This window comes from Zymoseptoria tritici, chromosome 1 (genome assembly GCF_000219625.1).
Source record: "Zymoseptoria tritici IPO323 chromosome 1, whole genome shotgun sequence".
Lineage (NCBI taxonomy): Eukaryota > Fungi > Ascomycota > Dothideomycetes > Mycosphaerellales > Mycosphaerellaceae > Zymoseptoria > Zymoseptoria tritici.
In genome coordinates, this window is record NC_018218.1 from 1,484,796 (window position 1) to 1,506,670 (window position 21,875).

Consider the following 21,875-nt stretch of genomic DNA (forward strand, 5'->3'; position numbering starts at 1 on the left):
TCACCGCACCGGTCCCCCAAAAGTATCCTTGAGCTCCTGAAGCTGAGCGACGAACATGCTCCTCACCTCCTCCTCTTTCCTACAACTCTCACCGTCAAATCTCTCCTGCATCTCGTCCAGCTGCGGAAGCAAGATCTTATCCCTTTCCTGACTGAGTCGCGATACCTCTCGAATATAGCCGCCAAAAGATCCGTCCGACGAGTCCGAATCATATTGTCTTGACAGATTGAACTCCATGCCGGCTCGAATTGCGTTGAATTCCGTTTGAAGTTCTTCTGCTATATCCTGGACAGTCATGTTGGAAAATCTCTCCTGGGGTGAGTCGAACCCCGAAGTGTGTGGCGATTCGCTGAGAGAAGCTTCCTGTGAGTCTAGCTCCGTGGTACGTTCATTTTCCTGGTCTTCGGTGCATGTCGAGTTGCGAGTTCCTGTTCGGGTCACCTCCCAGCAGAGTCAGAGCAGTTTGGCGGACATGGCCAGTAGATGATGGAGTCGGTAGTCTACTCGGTTTGGCCATCATGGCTTCGAATCCATCACTCGTCGACCGAGGCCTATAAGAGAAAGCTGGAGTCAGACCCTTCTCCATCACAGGCGAGAAGAGCGAACGTCTCCTCGGCATCAAAACTTCAACCCTCGTCGGTGTAACAGGCTCACTCATCCTCCTCAGCCGACTCCGTCTCTTCACCTCGTCCATCGAAAGCAGTAAAGCAGTCGGCTTGGTGGTCTTCACGAACTTGACCTCCTTCTTCTTCTTTTTTAGAACCAGCAAAGTACCAGGGAATAACCATCGTCTCGTCAAGAGAAGCGTCTGACTCTGGATCGGGTGCGTGAGACTTCGAAGTTGGATGAGGTTGTCGAAACCATCAACGGCGAAGAGGCAGATCGATCCGAATACTAGCGTTGAGAGGACTCGTGGTGGTGGGTCGTTGTTCGTTGAGGACACATTGCCGTGATTTAGAGGACCGAAAACGTGGTAGATGTTGACCATACTGGCGAGTAGGATGAGTAGCTGGATTATCTCGATTGTATATGCCTATCGCACACCATCAGCACACAGTACCACGACGTTCCCAGCAGTCGTTCTCCAGTATACTTACATGGATCATCATGGCTGAGCGAAGCGTAGTCTTGCAGAATGGCTGGATACACAGGCACTTGTAGATGGCACTCGACGTGGCTGCAACGATGACGAGGGTGACGGATGGGTCTGCCATGGTGTAGACGATTGCTGGAGCGAAGGAATGGTAGGGAGAGTAGGATGAATCGAACAATCTGAGGTAGCCATGGTGAAGGACAGGGAGAAATCGACGTGTTTGCTGTGTCTCACCGCGAGCGAGACAGGAATAAGACAATGCAGTAGAGTGGGCAGGAAATGATAGACAGTCTTGCATGCGAATCCACAGGACGGCCCAACCGCATCCAAGGTGATCTTGCTGTGAGTGAAGAAGAGGTGAACATGGAAGAGGAAAAGGGGCCACCATGAATAATCGTTACATTGCAGCATCCACCACATCACATCTGCCATCTCCCTATCCACGAACTCGGCATCAAAGGCCAGAAAGCACAACAACCACAGGGTATGAAACTAAACTAAACAAAATCAATCCAACACGACACATCCACTCGCCATGCAAAGACGGTATCTTTCTTCAATCCTCCCTCAATCAGATCATTCCACCATACTCATTCCCATTCGCTGCGCCATTGGACTTGGTCGCAAAACTCTGCCTGTCTTGTTCCTTGTGCTTGTCCTTCTTCATCTTCATCAAGTTCGGTACAAGTTTGCTCGTCATCTTCCTCTTCTCCTTTTGAGTCGACTTCTCCTTCTCGCGAGATTGAGCGGCTTCGACTTGCTTCTGAATCTGAAAGCGCGCCATTTCCCGCCGCTCGCGGTGTCGAACCTCGCGGTCGTAGTTGGGAAGTGCGGTCGTGGTGTTCTCGGTATCGCTGCTGACAGCACTTGCGGAGGCGGATTGGCTGGGAGAATCCTGGACGCTCTGTGCGTAGCCCCGGCTGGAGCTACCCTGAAAACTGCTGGCATGGCTGATGGAGCCCGGTCTGCCCCAGGCGGAGGAACGGGGTGTAGTAGAGTCCACCAGTGTAGGCTCCGTCCGTGCAAGAGTTGTATCGCTGTAAGGTCCTTGTCCAAAAGTGCTGTCGTCGCCGTCGTCTTCAGGGCTGCGCAGCTGCCTCATAGTGGCATCAATTGTTGCTGCATGTGGATCATCATCTGGGAGCATGTTCGGATCACTCGCAATCTTGGCGGCCACATTATCGAATGCCTCCTTGGACGAGTTCTTGATCTGCGCCTTCTGAAGTTGATTAATCACGTCCTCCCATTGGAAGCTGTGCGAGCTGTCGGGTCGCTCGGCCCTCTCCGCACGATTGAGACACTCCTGTGTGCGGGTATTGAGCTGCTCGCATAGTACATGGAAGTCCCCCAACTCGCCATCCGTCGCCATGATCGCATCGAGGATGTCCGAATGTGTCTTTCCGGGGAGTGTAGCATTGTCCGAGGGATTCGAGAGTGCCATAACCGCTTCAAGCCAAAGATGGATCAGGTCCGCAAACGATCTGGCTTGGTCGATCAGGTACGGCAAGCTTGGGAATCCTTCACGACTGCTAGGCGGCAGACGTTGCATGATGGTCATGGGTGTGGTGTAGCTGAGATGCTGTTCCGCACTCACAACACCGGGAGGATAAGTCGGCGAGTTAGGCGCGTTCGGATACGATGCACCCGAAAGAGGCGCCGGTACAAAGCAGACGTCGTCGATGAATGTCTTGAAGCTTTCTCGATGCTGCACCAAGAAGACGTTCATCGGCTCCATCCAAGGTTCCTTGGTGCCAAAAGCGGCCATGTTGGCCATGGTCTGGAGCGACTTCGCGATGAGAGTGAATGTTCGGCGGGCTCGTGGTTTGATATCATCTAGCAGAAAGTCAGTCGAGGAGATCACAACAACAGATCGTGGTACTGCTCACCTTGCAGCAATCCAAACAGCTTGGGGTTGAGCACCGCCGGACAAAAGAAACGCAGAAACAAGAAACCAGACACGCTGCTGTAGCTCACACTGCGCAAGAAGTCGCCGTATCGGTCTTCGGCACAAGCTCGAATATGGCGGAAGATGATTCTCAGCTCGACCGGACAGCGTGCTTTGTTGGCGACAACGCCCTTCCACACGTCCTGCGTGCAGAGCAGTAGTCTCCGCCAATTCCGGTCCAGATCCGACGGCGAGTTGACGCGATTCGGATCAACTTCGCAGTCCTCATTCTTGTCGTTGATTTCTTGCAGCTTAGCGGCGAGGGATTCCTCAAGGTACTCCTTCCCCACGCGCCGCATGTGAGTGTCCAGACTCTTGGTCAAGAGGGTGTTGCCTCTGAATAGCAGATTTGCTTCAAGCGTGGCATTCTTGTTCATGTCGCGGACAAGGAGCTCTCTGTCGTTGCGGTCCATCCCACTATTCTCACCCTGCTCGTTAGAAGCACGCCGACTGTACCTCAATCTGGTAATAGGGCTCTCCTTGTGAGATCCGTCGATCTCCTCCTCTACCAAAGCCATGATCCAATCGCCGGCCTTTCCTGAAACTTGAAAAATGTTGAGTAGGCTGTCGCTCAGTCGTTTTAACTCGGTAGGAATTGTCTGTGCAATTTGCAGCGTCAACGCGTTCGAAAAACGGTGAAGCATGACATCCAATTTCTTGTAATCGCGGGCCATGAGAATGATGCCTTCGTCTGCGCGGATCTTGATGAGTACCTCGCCGACGCGCTGGCCATGCATGTTCGAGACCGGCCACCATTTCTCAATCTCCTTTTCCGGCTCGAGCTCCTCCATCTGGATCTCGACTTTGCCACAAACGACATCGTTGGTAAGATTTGTGTAGCCATCCTGCTGCTGTCCGAATGCGTCTGGTCCGTGGGACTTATCAGAGTGATCCTTGGCATTCGGTTGCTCTGGAGTCCGGCGCTTCACCAAGACACTGGCGTTGCTGAGCACTGGTGGGAGATCCTGAAACTCGAAGCTCTCTCCCCAGAGAGGATTTAAGCCCTGATACTTGACCACTGTCTTGCCTCGCGTCTCGTTGTCAAGAAGGACCTCCGCATAATAGCCATGCTTCTCTTGGTTCGAGTTTTTGCCAAAGCCAGATGTGAAGCTCGTTTCAGCTCCAGCACCCGACTGCATTTTCGCTTCTCCAACCCTTACGCTCAAACTCCGCTCCATGCGGAATGTGTACGTAGTGCTTGTCGCAATCATGCTTTCCAGATCTTGGTTGTCTTCGCCAAACTCCGAGTCTTCGTTGTCGATTCGAGGTCCATAGATCGACGGCATTGTGAAAGCTCGAAGGAGCACAAACCAGACCTCGAAAAGCACTCGATTCTCCAAGCTCAGAAAGATGGGCCTGATAAATCCCGGCTGCGTGTTCGCGAAACTCGAGGTGTATTGTGGATAGATGGCAATGCAGAAGTCGTTGTCCAGTACGCTGGAATCCAGACGCTGAATAGCGCATCTGCTGAGCTGGCTGAGCTGCACGATGGAGATTAGAGAATTGTCTGCATCCGAGTGCAGCTTCAATTCTCCATTCTCTCGTAGTTGACCGCTGATCCTTCTCCATCTTCGCGAGGCCATACTCATCATCCGGCCTGTACTAGGCCTCGCTGTGGATGGTTGACCGAGACCACTGGTATTGTTGTAGCCGATGTTGGTATCCCAGTATATCATCTTGCCAATCTTGATCACCGGGTTCTCTTTTGTTGCGCCGCCAATAAGCGATCTGCGAGGATCGCTCTTGTTGCTGGCTTTGCTGGCCGCACGGTCTCTATTGTTCATTGCCGTCTCGTTCATCGAGCCACCTCGCTTCCGGGCAAGGTCTTCGCGGACAAGGTCCGTCGTCGAAGGCGACTGCGATGTCATGCCCATTTCCGAATCCGATCGCTGGTGATCACTGCTCGATGCTGAAGTGATATCGCCGCGAGGAGTCCAGTGCAGCAACGCTGCAAACCATGCGTCAAAGTCAGATTGCGTCTGCAGCTTGATGTGCACCTCGTCCGGCACCTGAGGGAAGGACAATTCGAGATAGGGAACATCGCCATCGAGGTTGGATCGCACGCTCGAGCCTCGCAATTCCTGCACCAACGTCTTGTGTGCTCCTTCGCTGCCTCTCGATTCGTACATCAAGCTTCCACTGTCGTCGTTGATATAGCAGTAGCTTTGCGACCAGGGATTGCCAAATCCACGTCGGAAGACAACATTGCCGCTCATCCTACCATTCAGCGTCTTCATCAAGTGCAAGATCCGTCTCGCATTTGCACTGGGAAGTGCCGATGTGATAGAGTCCGCGGTGCCCGAGGACATGGGTGATATTGATCGTGTTCCGGTCTGTGGCGACGGTGATCGTACTGGTGACCCAACGGAGGATATTGAAGGCGCGGACGGCTCGTGCGTCGATACAGGAACCGAGGCCAGGTATTCGGCGCCGCCTTGAGATATAGGCGACGACTGCGCATGACTACTCCCTCCTCCATGTCGGCTCCTAGACCGGCTTTGTCTGCTTCGTGATCGAGTTCGTATCCGTCCTTCCAACGTTGCAGTGCGTGGCCTCGTCGAAGGCGCTTCGCTTTCGGTCATGCTGGTCTGCGAATCCTGCTTCGGCTTGTGTCTGCTTCTGCTGCGGCCGAGTAACGCAGATGCCACGCTGAAAGAACCACTCCTGTTGCCGCCCGGACTTGTAACACGCTCGATGGCACGACGAGTCTTGCTCGAGCTGCTCGGTCGGTCCGGATCTCGAGTCGCAGATGCGGGCGTGAAAGGCCGCTCCAAACTTGTGGTGCTCTCCTCGGCGCCCCTGTGCTCCTCTTCAAAACCCAAGGCTCCGGGTGCGTTCTCGGGCGTCTCCGGGCGTACTGCCGTGGAACTTGAGCGTAGAGGCATGGACGGCCTGCGCTCGAGGGTCCGTGATCTCGACGGCAGGCCAGAGGCTCTGTGACGCTTCTTGTCTGAATTCAGGTATTCATCGTACATTGTCGGCTCTTTCTTGCCCGGTGTCCAGCGATGGCGTCGACTCTCTTTCTCTTTGTGCACGACGTCCGTATCAGCATCGGTGCTGCCAGTGTTCCATACGCCGGAGCGTCTCCGCCCGGTGTTGGCATTGGAGCTCATGGTTGTTTGGACCGTTCGCTCGGTCGCCCTCCGTCGTTTGTTCTATTATTTGTGTCCTGCTCTTCGCAATCTTGGACAAGGTTACACACGTTTCCGGCTAACAGCACCGGGTCCTTGCTTGACTGTGCCGATTGCTGTGCATGTCGCAAATGCACTTGTTGGGGGGATCAATGGCAGCACGCGAGGCTCGCGACAGTCAATGATTGGCCAATGACCAGTCGAGTGGAGAGTGCTATAGTAGCGGAGCCGGCATGAGAAGTTGTGTGACAAAGGCCGACGCAGGACAAAGACTCGATAGCGTTCGAAGGATGACGAAGGCGGGCGCGAGGCCGTCGACGAGCCAGGTTGGTATGTAGACGAGGTAGACAAAGTAAGTTCGGTATTAATTGATCGCTGCGCTCAAGCACCGCACCGCGACGCACAAGGACAAAGCACTGACAGTCGAGAGTACCTCAAGTAGGGTCGTTTGGCGGGAGGCGAAAGTAAGAGTCCCTCCCGGCGGCGGTGGTGAGATCGGACTGGGGGCAGGACAGGGCAGGCAATGGGAATCCAATCCAATCCAATCCAATCCAATCCAATCCACCAATTGTGCAAGGTACGGACGGCACGAAGCGGGAAACAAGCTCAAGACTCAAGAGGTTAGAGTAACTTGGTAAGGTATACGGTAGAACCACCTCGCCGCACGTGCCTTGCGACTTGACAACGCACCCGCGGAGGGGTCAGAGTTATTACGCACACGTCGGGTCGCTATTGTACACGGCCGTCTGGCTGATTGGAGGCGGCGGAGGAGGATCATGCCCAATAATTGATCAGCATCGTCACCGCCGTAAGAATTGTTCACAAGCACCGCCCGCAAATGGTCTGGTTCGTTACTAGATTGGAAGAGCATTCACACTCTTACGGCAGGGTATATCCTGAGGTCTCTTGCCGCGACGACGTATGCGACATTATTACGGTATACACGAGACCAACCAAATGACTGCCCAACCAGGGCCTGTTATGCAGCTCTACTGCACGCCGCTCAACTCCAGACCAGGAGTCCACTGTCCAGGACCGCTCGGCTTGCCAACCAGTCCAGGCTGGTCATTTTGGCGGGGTCAACCACGAATGAATGCATCAATGGCGCCGGCGGCGATGCTCGCTTTAGTGGACGGACCTGCCGATCCTTGCCATCGAAATCGATTTCATGCTCTACGGCGGTGGTTAGTTCTAGAGAAGAGCACATCGCGGTGTGATTGCCTATACAAGGACCTCGAAGTCGTCAAACGGACCATCGCCTATGCTTCCTTGCGAAGAGCATGGCGAGATGCAGCAGACCAGGATGAGACTTGGCGAGCGAGTCGTCCCACGCTCATCATTCCTAGATCTCCAATCTCCTCGCCAATCTCGACGCCTCGCTTCTTATCCTTGCAAACGACAATCCTCGTCTGCGTGGACGAAGATGATGATGATTGCGACGATGATTCACTCCTAGTGGTTCAGAGACTGGTCCGTCCGATGCACTTCTGCCCAACAACATCTCAAGCCACCGCATCAGCGCTTCAAGACAAACTTTGCGGCCAGCACGTTAGGTCCAAAGCAAGACGGCCCTGAAGATCCCCCAAAAAGAAGCGTTCCGCTTCGGCGAAAATGTTGATTACGTTCCACGGTACCTGAGCACGCCGGGCCGACATGTCTTGTTTCATGTCGAAACTCTCCTGTCCGAACTGCCACAGATCTTTCTCGTGTCACAGCCTCATAGGACTCTCCGTCATCACGGACGAACCTCACCCTTGGCTGCGTTCGCCGACAATATTTCTTTTTTCGCCCCTCGCCCGCGTTGTTCCGTCTTCATGGCTTCGATATGCTCAACAGATTTGTCAATTATTCATGCCTCCATCGCTCGAGTCAGTCGCAAGCTGCGGGGTTTGAATCGTGGGCACCCAAAGATCCATTCCAGAACGCTTGGCTCGCTGATCATCGCTCTGGCAGCTGTGTTCCGTCGCGGTGAATCGGTGACGACGAGCTTGGCCATCGATCACAGAGGCATGAAACACTTGACCGTTTATTACCACGTGCATCGATTGCAAGGAGATCTATCTGAGCGGATCATGCCGTCTTCCGTTGCTCTCGTCTTCGTACTCGACTATAGGATCGACCATTATTATTGAGGATACACCGCCGCTGCTACAGATGCCACTGCCACGCTGCTGAATGGAGTTTCTCTCATGCATTAGAGGTCGCGCACCGCGTCGAGCAACAATTGAGATGTCAAAGCAAGGTACTTCCGATCAAAGGAACAGCATCCTTGCCAGGAGCCGAGCGATGATGTCTTTCACCGAGCTTCTGCTGCCGTCTCGACTCGACGGTGCGGAGTAGAGTCAACTGTTGTCGATAGGTACGAACCGTACGATACATGGACATTGGCCGGACGGCTCATTATTGCATATTCGGGTGGATCTCCATCAAGGCGAACGTGTACGGCTTTGCAGGCGCGCAGGTACGGCAACAAGGCGTGCAGAACAACGTACCTGGACGTGTCAAACGATGGCATAGTTTCATACATGTACGTGTACCTGTCCGCCTGAAATAAGCTGGTATGCCATCCTAGATGTACGTTCATCTGACCCAGCATGCTAATAGACCTGTCCGCCTAGGTGAAGCCGGTATATTAAACCACCTGTACGGCAATTCAAACGGACCCGACCACCTCAATAATACAGAACATCTGTTACATGAAGAGGAAGTCAGAGCAGGATCTTACATTTCCCGTGCATCTGCATATTGCTCGACGAAGCCTCCTTGCAATCACGGTGTCGCTGATATGCATCTCAAGATCAAGTCGATCGACCGCAAGTTGTCCGTCATCGTGGATATGGCAATGCAAGTCCATCCCGCCGCAGAATAAATATCCATGTCGCGGCACAGCAGACTCCGGGAACATGACTCCTCCGACCCCAGATAGGACATACGCCTCCCCAACGCCATCGACCCGAAAAGTCCAAAGTAGCAGCTGACGACGGCTGGATGAAACGTCTTGACGCGGAAAGTGCGCCGTCGTCATCGTCGATAATCAATCATGTCCGGCTGAAGGAGGTATATACCTCGTCGCTCGCCGGCGACATGTTGGCACTTCGTCCCCCGCTGCCTGATAGATCTCCACTGGCAGTCTTGCGCAACGCTTGCCGCATCGACTCAATGTGGAGGTCACCGTGTTGACTTCCAGGACTACCGACAGCGACGCTTCGAACGGGCGACTGTTCGGCGCTGGCACCCAATGGATTTGTGACGTTGACGCCAGGTGGGGGTGTCGTGACACCACCGCCGCTGACGCTTTGGCTATTGATAGATGTGGGAGAGCGAGGAGACTGGAGAGGAGATGCAGCGCGGTCCGAGAGTGAGGCAGGTGGGAGCACGCCGCCGATGGGTAAACTCTCGCGGCTTCCGATGTCACCCAGTGGTGAGGCAATGTGATGGTGCTCGCTTTTGACGACGTCTTGGAAGGAGATGAAGCTTAGTCGGCGAACGTCGTTCGGGTCGAGTTGGCCATAATTGCTGGCAGTGTCGTCGTCTAGTCCGGGAAGGAAGCCAGACGCGTGTAATGAGGTTGACTCTGATTCCTCGGACTTGTGGTGGTGGAGCGGAGGCGCGTGTAGCTGGGCAAAATCGTTGTGGCTGATGGAGCTATCGATGCCGATCGCCGCTGGCTGATGGGAGGACGATGTAACGATCTCGACATCGTCTGGATTGAGCGACTCGCTGGTGATTGCTTGTACCGAAGCTTCTAGTGCCGGTGGGATCGAATCCTCAGTGATAACGTGGGCTGGTATATGCGTTTGGTCAAAATCGCCCTGGAGGTTGCTGATAGCGACTGGTTCCTGAACGTTGCGCTCGAAGATCTCAGAGGTGCCGGGACTATGTCGAGGTGAGCTGGACCTCAATCGCGAAGGCGAGACTCCAATAGCTGAATGTGGAAGCCGCGATGGTGAGCCCGGCATTGAACGGACATTGGGTCTTAGCTCTGGTTGTTGTTGGTGTTGCTTTGAAGACGGGTTGGGTTGCGCCAGCGGGCTTACAGCCTCGATCTGAGGCACAGCGGTTCCTTCAATGCGAGCATCCATCTTTGTGTATTGTTGTCTCTCACAAACCTCCGATCACTTCTCTTACTGCTCTTCTGCTGGTTCTTGGTATTACGCGCGTCTGCCGTAGCTCCTGCTTACTTGGACTTTCGTCGTTCGGCGGAAAGGCTGATCGGTTGGAGAAGTGTACACTCGGATACGTCTCGTAGGAGTAGAAGGATCGATCGGCAGAGGCCAGAACTATTGCAGGTGCATATCGTTCCAATGTTGTATACGCCTCGAACCAGGGACAATGCTATTCGGATAGCTCAAGCGAGGGACGAGAATCTTACTCCGGGTGGATCCTTCTCTCTCGGGCTGTTGTTCGTTCGCTGTTGCTCAGTCTTTCTCGCGGATTGTGTATGTGGCCACGCCGACGTGATCCAGGGGAATGAGTCCAGGATGAAGAGTGCAAATGAGACAGGATAAGAGGTGGTGCAACACTGCCCGATTCCAATCCCTGAAACACATCGCGCATGTGACCCTCATCCCACGGTGACGTCGGCCAGGGCTGTCAAACCCGGCGCCCCTCCATCCAGGGGACCGCTACGCTTCTCAAACACGCGACACACGAGACGAGACGTCTGTCACTGCTGCCATTGTGTTTGATCGTCCTCCGCCGGTGGTATACCTCCTAGCTTGGAGGAGTAGCCCTGCGTCCAGTCGCACGATCGACGCAGGACGCCGGCCTAGGACGCGCATCCGCAGCCGTAGACTTTCCCGCGAGAGCATTCGGATGCAGCTCCGATTTGAGAGGTTTGCCTGGAGATGGGGCGGCAGAGCATGTCGAACGTCCCTGAATGGGCGTCATTGGGAACATGGGCGAGGGCATGTTGATTTGCTTGGTTTCTTGCTGATCTGTCGAGAGCTGATGTGCCAGAAGATGGTTCGGTGGTGCTTATATGTGATAGAATGGGCAATTGGTTACTATATACAACGTAATTCCCAATGTTTCATGGAATATTGTACACCAGTATTCCAGCCTCTCGCCGTGGCAGGCTCTCGTAACAAAGGTCACACGCCGGTGGAGCTCTGTCGCTCCGTATGCCATCTGAGCGCTTGGCGGTCATAAGGTCAGTAAGGTCAGTCGGCTTTTTTGGGAGAGCAAGTTCCACGAGGTAGAGGATACCCGTAGTCGATGTCGTTTCGTTTGCTTCATATAGACCGAATCTATTTATGCCCCATTCTATGCCGCCCAATCTCGCTCATTGCAATCGTAATGCATCATCGCTCTGAACGTAGATGATCAGTCAAAACTGGTCCAGACGCACTGCTACTCTCTCTTGCTCAGGCAAACGCCTTGGAGTACACCTTGCGCTCTTTCGCCTTGCGGTCAGCCGCAGCCTTCTTCACCGCCGCCAACTCATTCTTGACACCAGCATCATTCGGCGCCAATTTCGCAGCCTCGTCCAGATACTTCAACGCACCATCTTCGTCCTTCAGCCCCTTCATCGCCAGACCCTGACGGTACAACGCCTTCGCTTTCTCGGCGTCCGAGATGCCCTCCACCACACTCGCCTTCTCCGCCGACTCGAACGAATCACGGAATCGGCCGAGCTTGAACTGCATCAGCGAGCTGTTCGTGTGGAGGGAGACTTTGAGCTTGATAAGTCGCGGTCCCAACTCTGGCGGATCGCTGTCCAGCGGCGCCGGGTACTCGTGTAGGTATCGCAGAGCTTTCTGGTACTTGCTCAACGCCAGTTCGTGATCAGTGCCCTTGAACGCCGCGGTGCCATACGACTTGATATTGTCCACAATGTCCGCCAACTCTGTTCCCTTCCACTCCTCACCCTCCTTCTGCTGATCCTCTGGGAAATCTTCGTAGTCATCACCGGTAGCATCCTTCTGCTTCTTCGTGAGCTCCGCGACGTTGGCGTCTGGTGCAAGCTCGCCGCAGTCTGTGATGACACAGTCCTTCTCCGGTTTGTCGTTTGGTCCAACAGGTGTGTTCTCCACTTCTCGCACCACGCTCTTACCGCTGATGACCTCGCCGAATACCACATGCTTGCCGTCCAGATGGGGCGTGGGGACAGTCGTGACGAAGAACTGACTGCCGTTGGTTCCGGGCCCAGCGTTGGCCATGGAGAGGAGGAAGGACTTCTCGTGCTTAAGCTGGAAGTTCTCGTCGTCGAATTTCTCGCCGTAGATGCTCTCGCCGCCGGTACCGTTGCCAGCTGTGAAGTCACCACCTTGAATCATGAATTGCTTGATGACGCGATGGAAGGCAGAGGCCTTGAAGTGCAGCGGTGAGCCGGACTTGCCGGTGCCCTTCTCTCCTGTGCATAGTGCGCGGAAGTTCTCGGCGGTTTTGGGAACGATGTCGTTGTAGAGCTCGAAGACGACTTTGCCCTTGTCGACACCGCCAATGGAGATGTCGAAGAAGACACGGCTGCGGGCGGAAGGAGCCATGATTGCGCGGAATTGTATTGTGATCGATTGGTAGCTTGTGACGGAATGCTGCGATGTGGTCGTAGATGATGTTGTTGTTGTTCGGACGCTGTTCGTTGGAGCTCAGCTGAATTTCCAGAAGATTCACTTCCCCGCCAAACACTCTAACAATTTTTTAGCGCGGGGCACATGCAGGTACCGATCAGCCACGTTTCAGGGATCGTTGCTCTCACGGTCTGTCTTGTCGGCAATGTGTCTTTACGCTTCCGTACATGCACTGCACGAGGTGGGCTGGTTCGGAGTGTTGCAGTTTGAGCAGAAGGATGGAGGTTAATGTCGATCGATAAACTAATTTCAGGCAGATATATATAGGTTCAGTGCTATGCTGTGCTAATAGGTACGTCCGCGAAAAGACACATGATTCCACCACACGATCTATTCCAACGCCATCGCTGCCCATCTTCGTGTCTTCGTGTCACATCGCTAGTGCTGTCTCTAGCAGGAAAACCGCCACGCCATCGAGTGTTGATCCTTCTACACCAGCTATTCATGGCCGCCATTAACGCTGCTGTGGTGGTGCCCATGATGGTGGTGACGGTCTTTGTGCTGACGATGCTGCTCGTCGTTCTGCTCGTCGTTCTGCTCGAAGCCCTCGTCAAGCTTGACCCACTCTTCGCTCTTCATCGCCTCCTGGTGCCTGGGCAGCTCCATGGTGACGTGCTGCTGCTCATTGTCATCACCCTCGTTCACGGTGTGAAGATGGTCGACCACCTGGGCTTTGACGAAGACGGTCGGCTTCCCTGCGGCCAGATGGACATCGTTGTGTCCGGAGTCAGACGATCCAGGAGTGCCCAGGTAGTGACTTCCTGAAGGCGAGGTAGATGCGTGAGACTCCGCATGGCCAGGCAACAAGGCGTCAAAGCCGCTCTGCGTCTCAGTCATACGCTTGAAAGTGTCCCAAGTCGTGACGGCGCCCAGAGCACGTTTCATGTGCGTGTCCATGATCTGCAGACCATAGATGTAGGAAGCATTGACCCAGCCGAAGCCCTCCGTAGCCACGCCCTTGAAGTCACTGCCTTGATTGCCGTATTCGGCAGTGACCTTGTGTGGATCTACCTGCCGAGTGACATCGTACTTCTCCACCACAATACCGTTGAAGTCGACGAAGGCTTTGGTGACCATGTAGATCCAGCGGTAAGCCAGGCGCTGAGCCTCTTCTTCGAAACCGTAGCGAAGCATACCGGTCCAGGCGAGGATCTGCTGAGGAGCCCAGCCGAAAGGAAAGTCCCATTGTCTGTTTGGTCGATGCACACCGACCGGACCACGACTCTCCTCGGTACCACTGACCAATCCTCCGTGCACCTCGAAACGAGGCAGGGCCTTCTCGACCATAACCTGAGCTTGACGAGGAGTGGCGACACCAGCCCACATGGCCCAGAATGTGGTGGCACTCTCATAGCCAGTCTGCTGCTTTTCAACAGTGTTGTAGTCAAAGTACATGCCTTTGGCTTCGTTCCACATCAGCTTGTCCATGATTTGGCGACGCTTCTTGGCGCGGCGGTCCCAGGTGGATGACGTCTCGAAGTTTTCCTTTCCTGGAGCTTGCCACTCCTTTGGTATGGTCAGACGATCTCCAAAGAACGCACGAATGAGCCGTGCAATGTCGGCCTCGTACTTGTACAGCAACGAGTTGAGATCGATCGTGGCGAGGTGGGCACTAACCCGCTCAAGACGGTACGATGTGTCGTGGCCGGACTCACGCACAGAGCGATCATGGAGAAAGTACTCATCGAGCTCTGGCTCTTTGATCTGGCCGCTGTTGTATTGGTTCACGAACTCCTTGAAGTCCAACCCGTGCTTGTCCGCGTACGGTGTGAGAACGTGCACGAAGTGAGATGCCTCGGTCTCTGGCGGGACACCAAGGCCACCTGGAACGTAGCGTGAGAGACCAGATGCCTCATCGAAGCGAGGCTTGGACATCCAGGTCGTGTAGTAGTCCTTGATGGCAGCGAGAGTGGCGTCTCGAAGGAAGTCCAAGCTACCCGGCTCGCTCTTGATGTGGTCGTAGACACGCAATGCCATGTCTGTGAGGAAAGGTGGCTGCGATCGGCGGAGGTAGTATGAGCGATTGGCGTTGAGAATCTTTCCATAGTGTCGAATGCAGAAGCAGAAGTGCTTGACCATCGCAACGCAAAGGTCCGATCGTCCGTTGATCAGAAGTCCAAGAGTCTCCATGTAGCTGTCCCAGCCGTACAGCTCGTTGAAACGACCGCCTGGAACCACGAATGGCAGACCCTTGAAATCTGGTTCGCCTTGCGGAGTGTCCTGGACACGTTCCATGGCCACGGCGAGCAAGCCAGGAGCATTGTTGAGATCACGTACGTATTCATCATCATCTGCGCCTCCCTCCTTCAGCCATTGAACGTCCAATCGCATGTTGGGATGCTCTCGGGCGATCCGTGAGTAGTACTGGAACTGTTCAGGGGCCCCAACCGGAATGTAGATACGTGGTCGGGGATCGGATGTCCAGTCCTTGGGATCTCTGGCGACCGTGGCAATGTTGGACCCATCGATCCGTCTTGTCAAGTTTGGCCAGAATTGGTCCTTGATCAGGCGAGCGAGTCGATTGACCGGATTCTCGTTCAAGCGAGATTCGTCAAGAACAATTTGCTTGCGACCAAACTTCTTGGCCAATGTGAGCTCCTGCAGAAGATTGCTGAGCATATACGTGCCGCGAACATCGAATCGACGATAGCCGCCAGAGGCAGCTGTCCCCAGCTCAATGGTCTTTGGACCGGTGTCCTCGATAGTGATCTGCACATTGCCGTCGGTGTCCTCACGATCGAGAAGAGTCTTGAGAGTATCCTTGACATCGATCAGGAAGCGGCGTGGGGCATTACCCGTGGCATCTGTAATCAAGCGTCAGTCCATTGTTCGCTAACGAGCAGGACAATCCTCGGCCTACCATGACTGGTGCGCCTTCCAGGCGTCTTGTAGTTCGTTGCTATCGTGTTACGCGAGGCATGATCGATCTGCGTGGGTTTTGCTGTCAGCAGAGGTGCCTTGGGCAAAGTCCATCGTTTGGAGTACGGCAGTGGATCGTATGGCGACTGTGGTGTCTGTGGTGTCTGTGGTGTTTGTGGACTCTTTGGCATGCTTACTGCAGAGTATGTCCGGCTCTTTGCAACCTTTCTAGGATTGTGGCTGGCGCCATAGTAGACGTTGGGCGCAGCGTACGGGTCTGTATCGAGCGAGACCGCCTGCTCTCCGTTGCGGTTCTCGGCGATTTGCTCGAAGTGAGCGTGGTGTTCGTTGGGGGTGGGTTGGTGAACTGCGAGCTCGGATTTCTGCGTGCTCATGCTCTGGCGAAGGGTGATGCAATGCGGATCGTGGTCGTTCGAGGATCGATTGTTGGTCGGCGGGCGAGGTGGAGAGAAGGTCCCGGGACGTTGAGAGACTTTGCTTCTGATGATCACCTGGACGGATGGAGCTCTCAAGTCGACCCTATGACGCTAAAGGGACTGGACGGAAACTCTTCGGGCGGTGGATTTTGCAAAGTCGTCGACCGTGTGAGAAGAACGACGGTCGAGCGGTCTGTCGAATTTGAGTTGCAGAAACAGCAAGGTATGTCGGTCTTTTACCAGGGTGCAGGCGTGGGCAGGTAGGGGTGGAACAATGAAGCTTTCTGTCGCGTGCTCGATGATGCTGTGAATGCTACCAACGACGACGACGACGACGGAGAAGTGTGCTCTTCCGGCGTGATCTCTACCAGGCAACAGAGACCATACCTCAGCAAGCACTATGTGTGCATCTGGCAGCGTCGACGGCCTTTGTCCTTTCTTATATCGCCGGGAAGGCAAGGGCTTGCGGTACAGATGCAGTGGGAGGTAAGCATATTCAGCTGGCGCGTGTGCTCCTGACATCTTCTCCTTTGTTCAACGCAGCTGTTCTTGTCTGTGTCGCCGTCTTTGTCGGAAAACCACGTGGATGTCGGACTAAGCATGGATGCTGTCAAGATTATGGTACTGGAGGAGAAGGAATGCAGACGTGTACACAATGTCGAGGACGAGCCACACACAATGTCCAGGTTGGTGCAACACGATCGCAAAGGATCAATGTGGCACTCGCCATATATCCAATAGGCACAGATCTACCGCATGTCTGCACACCATCAGGATAGACATCGGTGTATACATGCCGTACTTTTCGCGTGGCATACCGGCCGGAGGAATCCTTCCCTGTTGCATGGGACCGATCACATGCCTCTATCTTTGGCAGCTGACGGAGTGAGGAAACACTGCCTCACGCCTTGGTAAAGTTAACTACGACATGTTCGACTAAGCTGCCGTACGTGCGATCCCAGCCAACCCAGCGAAACTTGTACAGTTAAAGTTGGGCGGGAAGTTGGGGAGTCGCGCGAAGTGGTCCCAAGTGACTTAATAGAGTGTGCAGACTGAGCAGGAGCACGGAGGTGTTTCTGTCGATCAGATCAGTCACCTGCGTGAGCTCACGCCGCCTGATGATACCTCAGCTCGTACTTGCTCACAGCTGATCCTGTCCATTCCACAAACCAACAATCGGTCTCGTCCGAACGACGCCCATCCCGTATCCAGCTCATAGATTCCCTCTCACAGGCACGCTTCCTTTCCAATCACTCCTTCGCAGCGTCCACCAGGACCGTCGACGCAGAAACATCCTCCGCATCTTTCCCACCCTTCCACTTCTCCACATCAATGACCTGTCTGCCATCCCATTTCTCCATAAACTTGACTCCCTGCGATCGAACTCGAACTTGATACCAATGCGGCATGGCACGGATCAACGTCGAAACAGCTCCGGCGCCGGGAACGATGACTTGTCCACTGCTTCCGCTCAAAACCTTCTTCACGATCGCTTCGGCCACCGTGTCGACTTCGAGGGAGGGCATCAGGAAAGGACTCCCGCCGTTGTAGCCCTTGAACAGAGGCGTCCGGGTGTACCCCTGGTTGACCACAACTGTTCGCACCTTCGGAGCGTTGTATAGCGTCGACAATTCCGCGGTAATTCCTTCGTGGAACGATAGCGCCGCGGCTTTCGACGAGGCGTAGTCGACCATATTGGGCACCGCGAGGTAAGCAGCCAGCGAAGCGACCGTGACGATCATGCCGTGGTTGTTCTTGACCATTGAAGGGAGGAATTCGTGAGCCAGCCAGTAGTGCGCAAAAGTGTTGACCTCGAATGTGAACCGGACATCCTTCTCCGTGGAGTTGAGCAGGCTCTTACCGCGCGCAACGCCAGCGTTGTTGATGAGCACAGTCGGCTCTCCCACCTCCGCGCGAATCTGGTCGGCGAGCTTTTTGATCGTGGCGGGAGAAGTGATGTCGCACTTGTAGTATCGCACATTGGATGCTATTCTCCGTCAGTGTCTTCCATGAAGAGCAGTCTCGCCGAAGCTCCACTACTGCCATCGTCCTGCTCAAACCGCGCCGCATGACCTGCCCCTCAGTGGCTTGGAATGTGCAGTGTGAGCAGGAGAATGGAGATTTCCCATTATACGCACATGCTTCAAAGGTCATAGGAATGACATCCAGCACCACAACCTTCGTTCCCCTCTCCGCAAAGAGCTTCACGACTTGTCCACCAATGCCACCAGCTCCTCCGGTAACGACCACAATTTCGCGATTCCAATCATACTGATCGTTTGTCCAGTTGTTCAAGACCCCAGCGTCGAGGTACGAGCTGACCCATCGGAAGACGCCGTAGTAGAAGAGCTTGCGGAGTCGCGAGAGGGCGGTCGGATGGTCGAAGGCGAAGTCGGAGCCGCGCTTCGAGAAGCGGGCGGCGAGCAGGAAGGCGAGGGTGAAGAGTGGGTTGAAGGCGGTACGCTTGATGAAGCGTCCGATGGGGTCGGCGGTGAGGCCTGTTGGAGGATGTCATTGTCAGCGCGACGAAACACGAGTTGCGAGCAGGGTCGTGGTGGATCCGGGGGAGAGCGCGGGGAGAGAGCTATGGGGAAGGATTATGCTCACCTTCACGCGGCAGCAGGCCTTTACGAAAGGGCATTTCCTCGGTAGAATGTGCTTGAGAATGAGACTGAGACTTTCCGTTCAGTGAGTGTAGTATACAAAAGACAGAAAGAACGGTGCGACGGCGACGAGGCGATCAGGTAGGTATACACCAATCTCGAAGCGAGCCTTCGGAGAAGAGGAGCTTCGTGACACCCCACATGCGACTCGACAGGGTGCCCTCGGTGTTTAATTGGGCGGTTCGTAGCTCCGTCGTTTTCATCCTCACCTCACTACCAAGTCCATATCGCTTGCCTTGGAGGATTGCTCGCCTCGCCTGTGCAACCACGAGATGCTGTCAGACTGTCAGACTCGATGGCGCTCTTTCGTCCAAGGTGCTAGACCACGGCCAACCGAGGAGGCAGCGCAGCCAGATAGGAGAACTTGTGCTTGCCGAAGCATCAGAGCAGTCGCAAGATCAGCCTGCGAGTCTCTCGAAGCCGAAGATCAGCAAGACGAAGACCACTGACCATGTACAGCCGAGCTGCAGTAGAGTGGACTGCATGCCGGAGAGCTGAAAGGATGAGCAAAGCCGCAGTGCCACGGCTTCCCAGCAATCGACACATATTTGGACGTTCAATGCTTTCGCCAGGCCTATCGACTCATAGGTGTATTAGGAGAGATTGCTATCAATGACCCCCAGCAGAATTTCACTCAGGACACCCTCTCACCACACAACCCTCTTGACAAGGAACAATCCTCAAATTCCAACATAATGAGGCATCTCCACCTCGTAATGCTTGTGCTGACCCGCCGCCGGATGAGGAGCAGTCGCAGTCGCAGCTGGCACAGTCTTCTTCTGGCCCGTCGCCTCATTCTCCATCGAAGTCGACTTGTCGTCCTTCTGCACCCAGCCGAACCTCTGCTTGCCCTGGTCGAAAATGGCGTACATGCCCTTCAGCACCGAGCAGCCGTAGATGGAGAAGCTGAGGTTGCCACGGGACTGGATGCCGCCGTAGGTCATGCCGTTGCCAGCATCGGCGAAGGCGATGTCTTGCTTGTGGATGGTGAAGAGGTCGTTGCCGATGGCAAACTTGACCACGGGGATCTTGTCGAGGGAGTGCGACGTAGGGAAGAGGTAGCCCTACAAGGTGGTGTCAGTGGGCATGTCTCCATCAGTGCAAGGTGTTTCATCAGGTCGAAGACTCACGCCTTGGCTGGAATCGTAACGCGAATTCGGAATGGCTTCGTAGATGGCCTTGCAGGTGTTGTCGTCGATCAAACACAGCGTTGTGCCGGTATCCATGATGGCTGAGCCGCCGACCAGGGCGAGCTCGAGATCATTGACGCGAGCAGAAGTTGACGGGACACTCCAGAAGCCCTGAGAGCTGTCGACCGGAGCATAATGGATCTGGCCCTCACCACGGAGGTAGCTGTCAATGTAACCAAATGTGTAGCAAGGAGTTGTGTGGTCTTTGCTGTTGGTCAAGTATGCGGTGAAGAGCTCGCTTCCAGGCTGGATATCGGATTGTCCGATCATGTTCTCCACGGGCGTCTTGACCGGCATAGGTTTGACTGTGTTGATGGCGCCCTACAATGAGGTCAGTCAGGGCCATCTCTACCTCGATCGAAGCGACTTACGAATGCCAGTCCACAGAGACCATCTCCTTTCGACTGCTGGAATTGCGGCGACAACTCCTTGGCCAGCTCCACGCCTTGGTTGTGCAGCTTGATGCCTCCGATGCTCACTTCGTCGGTGCCGACCGTTCCCTCGGCGTTGGAGCCGTCGCCGTATTTGATCTTCCAAGTTGAAGCAGTTTGCTTCTAGGTGCTGCTCTTGCACGGATCAAAGACGGCATGGCCTGTTGCGACGCCCTTCTTCACAACGGCCTTGTCCAACAAGGTCGACCAGAGCCAGAGGTCCGAAGATCCGGAGTCGAAGTTGACATTGCAGTGCTGCGGCGGCGTGCCCACGGCGATCTGTGCTAAGTACTCAGAATCTTGCTGTACGTCTTCTGCGTCGACTTCGCCGAGTTTGCCGGACGCATCCTTGTGGGTCATCATCTTTGAAATGGTGTGCGAGTTATTCTTGTGGGTTCCCGGCTTGAACTTGTCGATGAACTTCTCGCCGTCTTCGATCATTTCGTGGACCACGGTGAAAGGGCACTCGAGCGTTGGAGTCATGTCATCTGAGAGGAGTCAGCTATGCGTATGAATTGGAGAGCAGTGCCATGGTACGTACACTTGCGGACGAGGTGACCGAGCGACTTGCGACCGCTGCGGATGTAGTCCTCGTTCCTCACGAGCTTGATTGGCTTCTGCTCCATCTTGTTGTAGGTGCTGGGAAGGTGATGCTTTTGTTGGTAGGTGGTCTTGATGTCGTCGAGCAGAATGATGGATGCTGTGATGTAGATGTAGGACTGAAGATACTATGCGAGGCGTGAGTGAAATGATTGATGGAGGTTGGTGTAGCAGAGATTGATGTCGATGGAAGGAAAAGGGCTACATGGACGGAAAGCCTCTACGAGGAAGTCATGGTAGTTGTGCAACTACTCCCGCCAACACACTTGCCGTTGGCGATCAGCAATACCTTCCATGTGTAATGACAGCATTGGCAGTCGGCGAGATAGAGGCGAATATAGGTAAGTGAGCAAGACATGCTATATAGACGTGTATAGCGGACATGCTATATGATCGTCGAGATCAGTTAGGTCGGCGTACATGTAAATCAACAAACATGCCATATTGTCGTGCGGGTACCGTAATAGGCATGCTGGGTAAGCGTACAGCTAATTTAGCAAGACATTTCCGATAGCCGGGAAGGCACTGTGGTTCGGTACGATCTCCTGTCTTACCTGCAGGAACTTGCTGCCTCGCTGTCCCCAGGAGCACTGACTTACTTGGTCACATTATGGACAAGGCTTTTTTCCCATGAAGTTCACAAACACCGTTGAACATTGATTAAGTACTGTAATCCTTTTTCATTTCGTGGAGTGTCTCCCAGCTGGAGTTGCATAGACACAACCGGATGCGTAGTCTCCTGCTCCACACGTTCCCTCATCTCATGCCGCTATGCCCATTCGCAAGTGAATCATCACTTCATGTGGCCATCGCTCTGACCATCTCATCCCTCATGCAAATAACTGCACTTGTCCCCTTTCACACACTTCCCTATCGGCCAAAACTTGCACGGCTGTGTCTTGTAATTCGGATTCTTGCTCTTGTCCGCACCACGACCACTTCCTCCGCCATATG

The 21,875-nt window shown here is 54.4% G+C and overlaps 7 protein-coding genes across 7 annotated transcripts; all 7 read right to left on the minus strand.

Annotated features, from left to right (window-relative positions):
* On the minus strand, window positions 1–1,106 carry MYCGRDRAFT_88971 (uncharacterized protein; the record flags this gene model as incomplete). Its single annotated transcript, XM_003857565.1, has 3 exons — window positions 1–278; window positions 655–1,033; window positions 1,098–1,106. 3 exons carry the CDS (start codon window positions 1,104–1,106, stop codon window positions 1–3), a joined length of 666 nt encoding a protein of 221 aa, XP_003857613.1.
* A 1,200-nt stretch (window positions 1,107–2,306) lies between these two features.
* On the minus strand, window positions 2,307–5,347 carry MYCGRDRAFT_65370 (uncharacterized protein; the record flags this gene model as incomplete). Its single annotated transcript, XM_003857564.1, has 4 exons — window positions 2,307–2,664; window positions 2,731–2,926; window positions 2,980–4,809; window positions 4,939–5,347. Coding segments are annotated over 4 exons (2,793 nt in total), but the record flags the coding sequence as incomplete, so codon positions are not given.
* A 4,045-nt stretch (window positions 5,348–9,392) lies between these two features.
* Window positions 9,393–10,641, minus strand: MYCGRDRAFT_102147 (uncharacterized protein; the record flags this gene model as incomplete). The annotated part of the gene is made up of 1 exon (XM_003857563.1): window positions 9,393–10,641. A coding segment is annotated over one exon (858 nt), but the record flags the coding sequence as incomplete, so codon positions are not given.
* An 894-nt stretch (window positions 10,642–11,535) lies between these two features.
* MYCGRDRAFT_98275 (uncharacterized protein) lies at window positions 11,536–12,657 on the minus strand (the record flags this gene model as incomplete). The annotated part of the gene is made up of 1 exon (XM_003857562.1): window positions 11,536–12,657. One exon carries the CDS (start codon window positions 12,655–12,657, stop codon window positions 11,536–11,538), a length of 1,122 nt encoding a protein of 373 aa, XP_003857610.1.
* A 522-nt stretch (window positions 12,658–13,179) lies between these two features.
* Window positions 13,180–15,995, minus strand: NTC1 (putative neutral trehalase; the record flags this gene model as incomplete). The annotated part of the gene is made up of 3 exons (XM_003857561.1): window positions 13,180–15,545; window positions 15,602–15,698; window positions 15,798–15,995. 3 exons carry the CDS (start codon window positions 15,993–15,995, stop codon window positions 13,180–13,182), a joined length of 2,661 nt encoding a protein of 886 aa, XP_003857609.1.
* A 1,292-nt stretch (window positions 15,996–17,287) lies between these two features.
* On the minus strand, window positions 17,288–18,749 carry MYCGRDRAFT_106942 (uncharacterized protein; the record flags this gene model as incomplete). Its single annotated transcript, XM_003857560.1, has 3 exons — window positions 17,288–18,024; window positions 18,176–18,535; window positions 18,645–18,749. The coding sequence occupies 3 exons, from the start codon at window positions 18,676–18,678 to the stop codon at window positions 17,288–17,290; spliced, it is 1,131 nt and encodes a 376-aa protein (XP_003857608.1).
* A 631-nt stretch (window positions 18,750–19,380) lies between these two features.
* Window positions 19,381–20,947, minus strand: MYCGRDRAFT_83488 (uncharacterized protein; the record flags this gene model as incomplete). Its single annotated transcript, XM_003857559.1, has 5 exons — window positions 19,381–19,764; window positions 19,831–20,211; window positions 20,262–20,420; window positions 20,475–20,752; window positions 20,863–20,947. The coding sequence occupies 5 exons, from the start codon at window positions 20,945–20,947 to the stop codon at window positions 19,381–19,383; spliced, it is 1,287 nt and encodes a 428-aa protein (XP_003857607.1).
* Window positions 20,948–21,875: the final 928 nt, after the last annotated feature.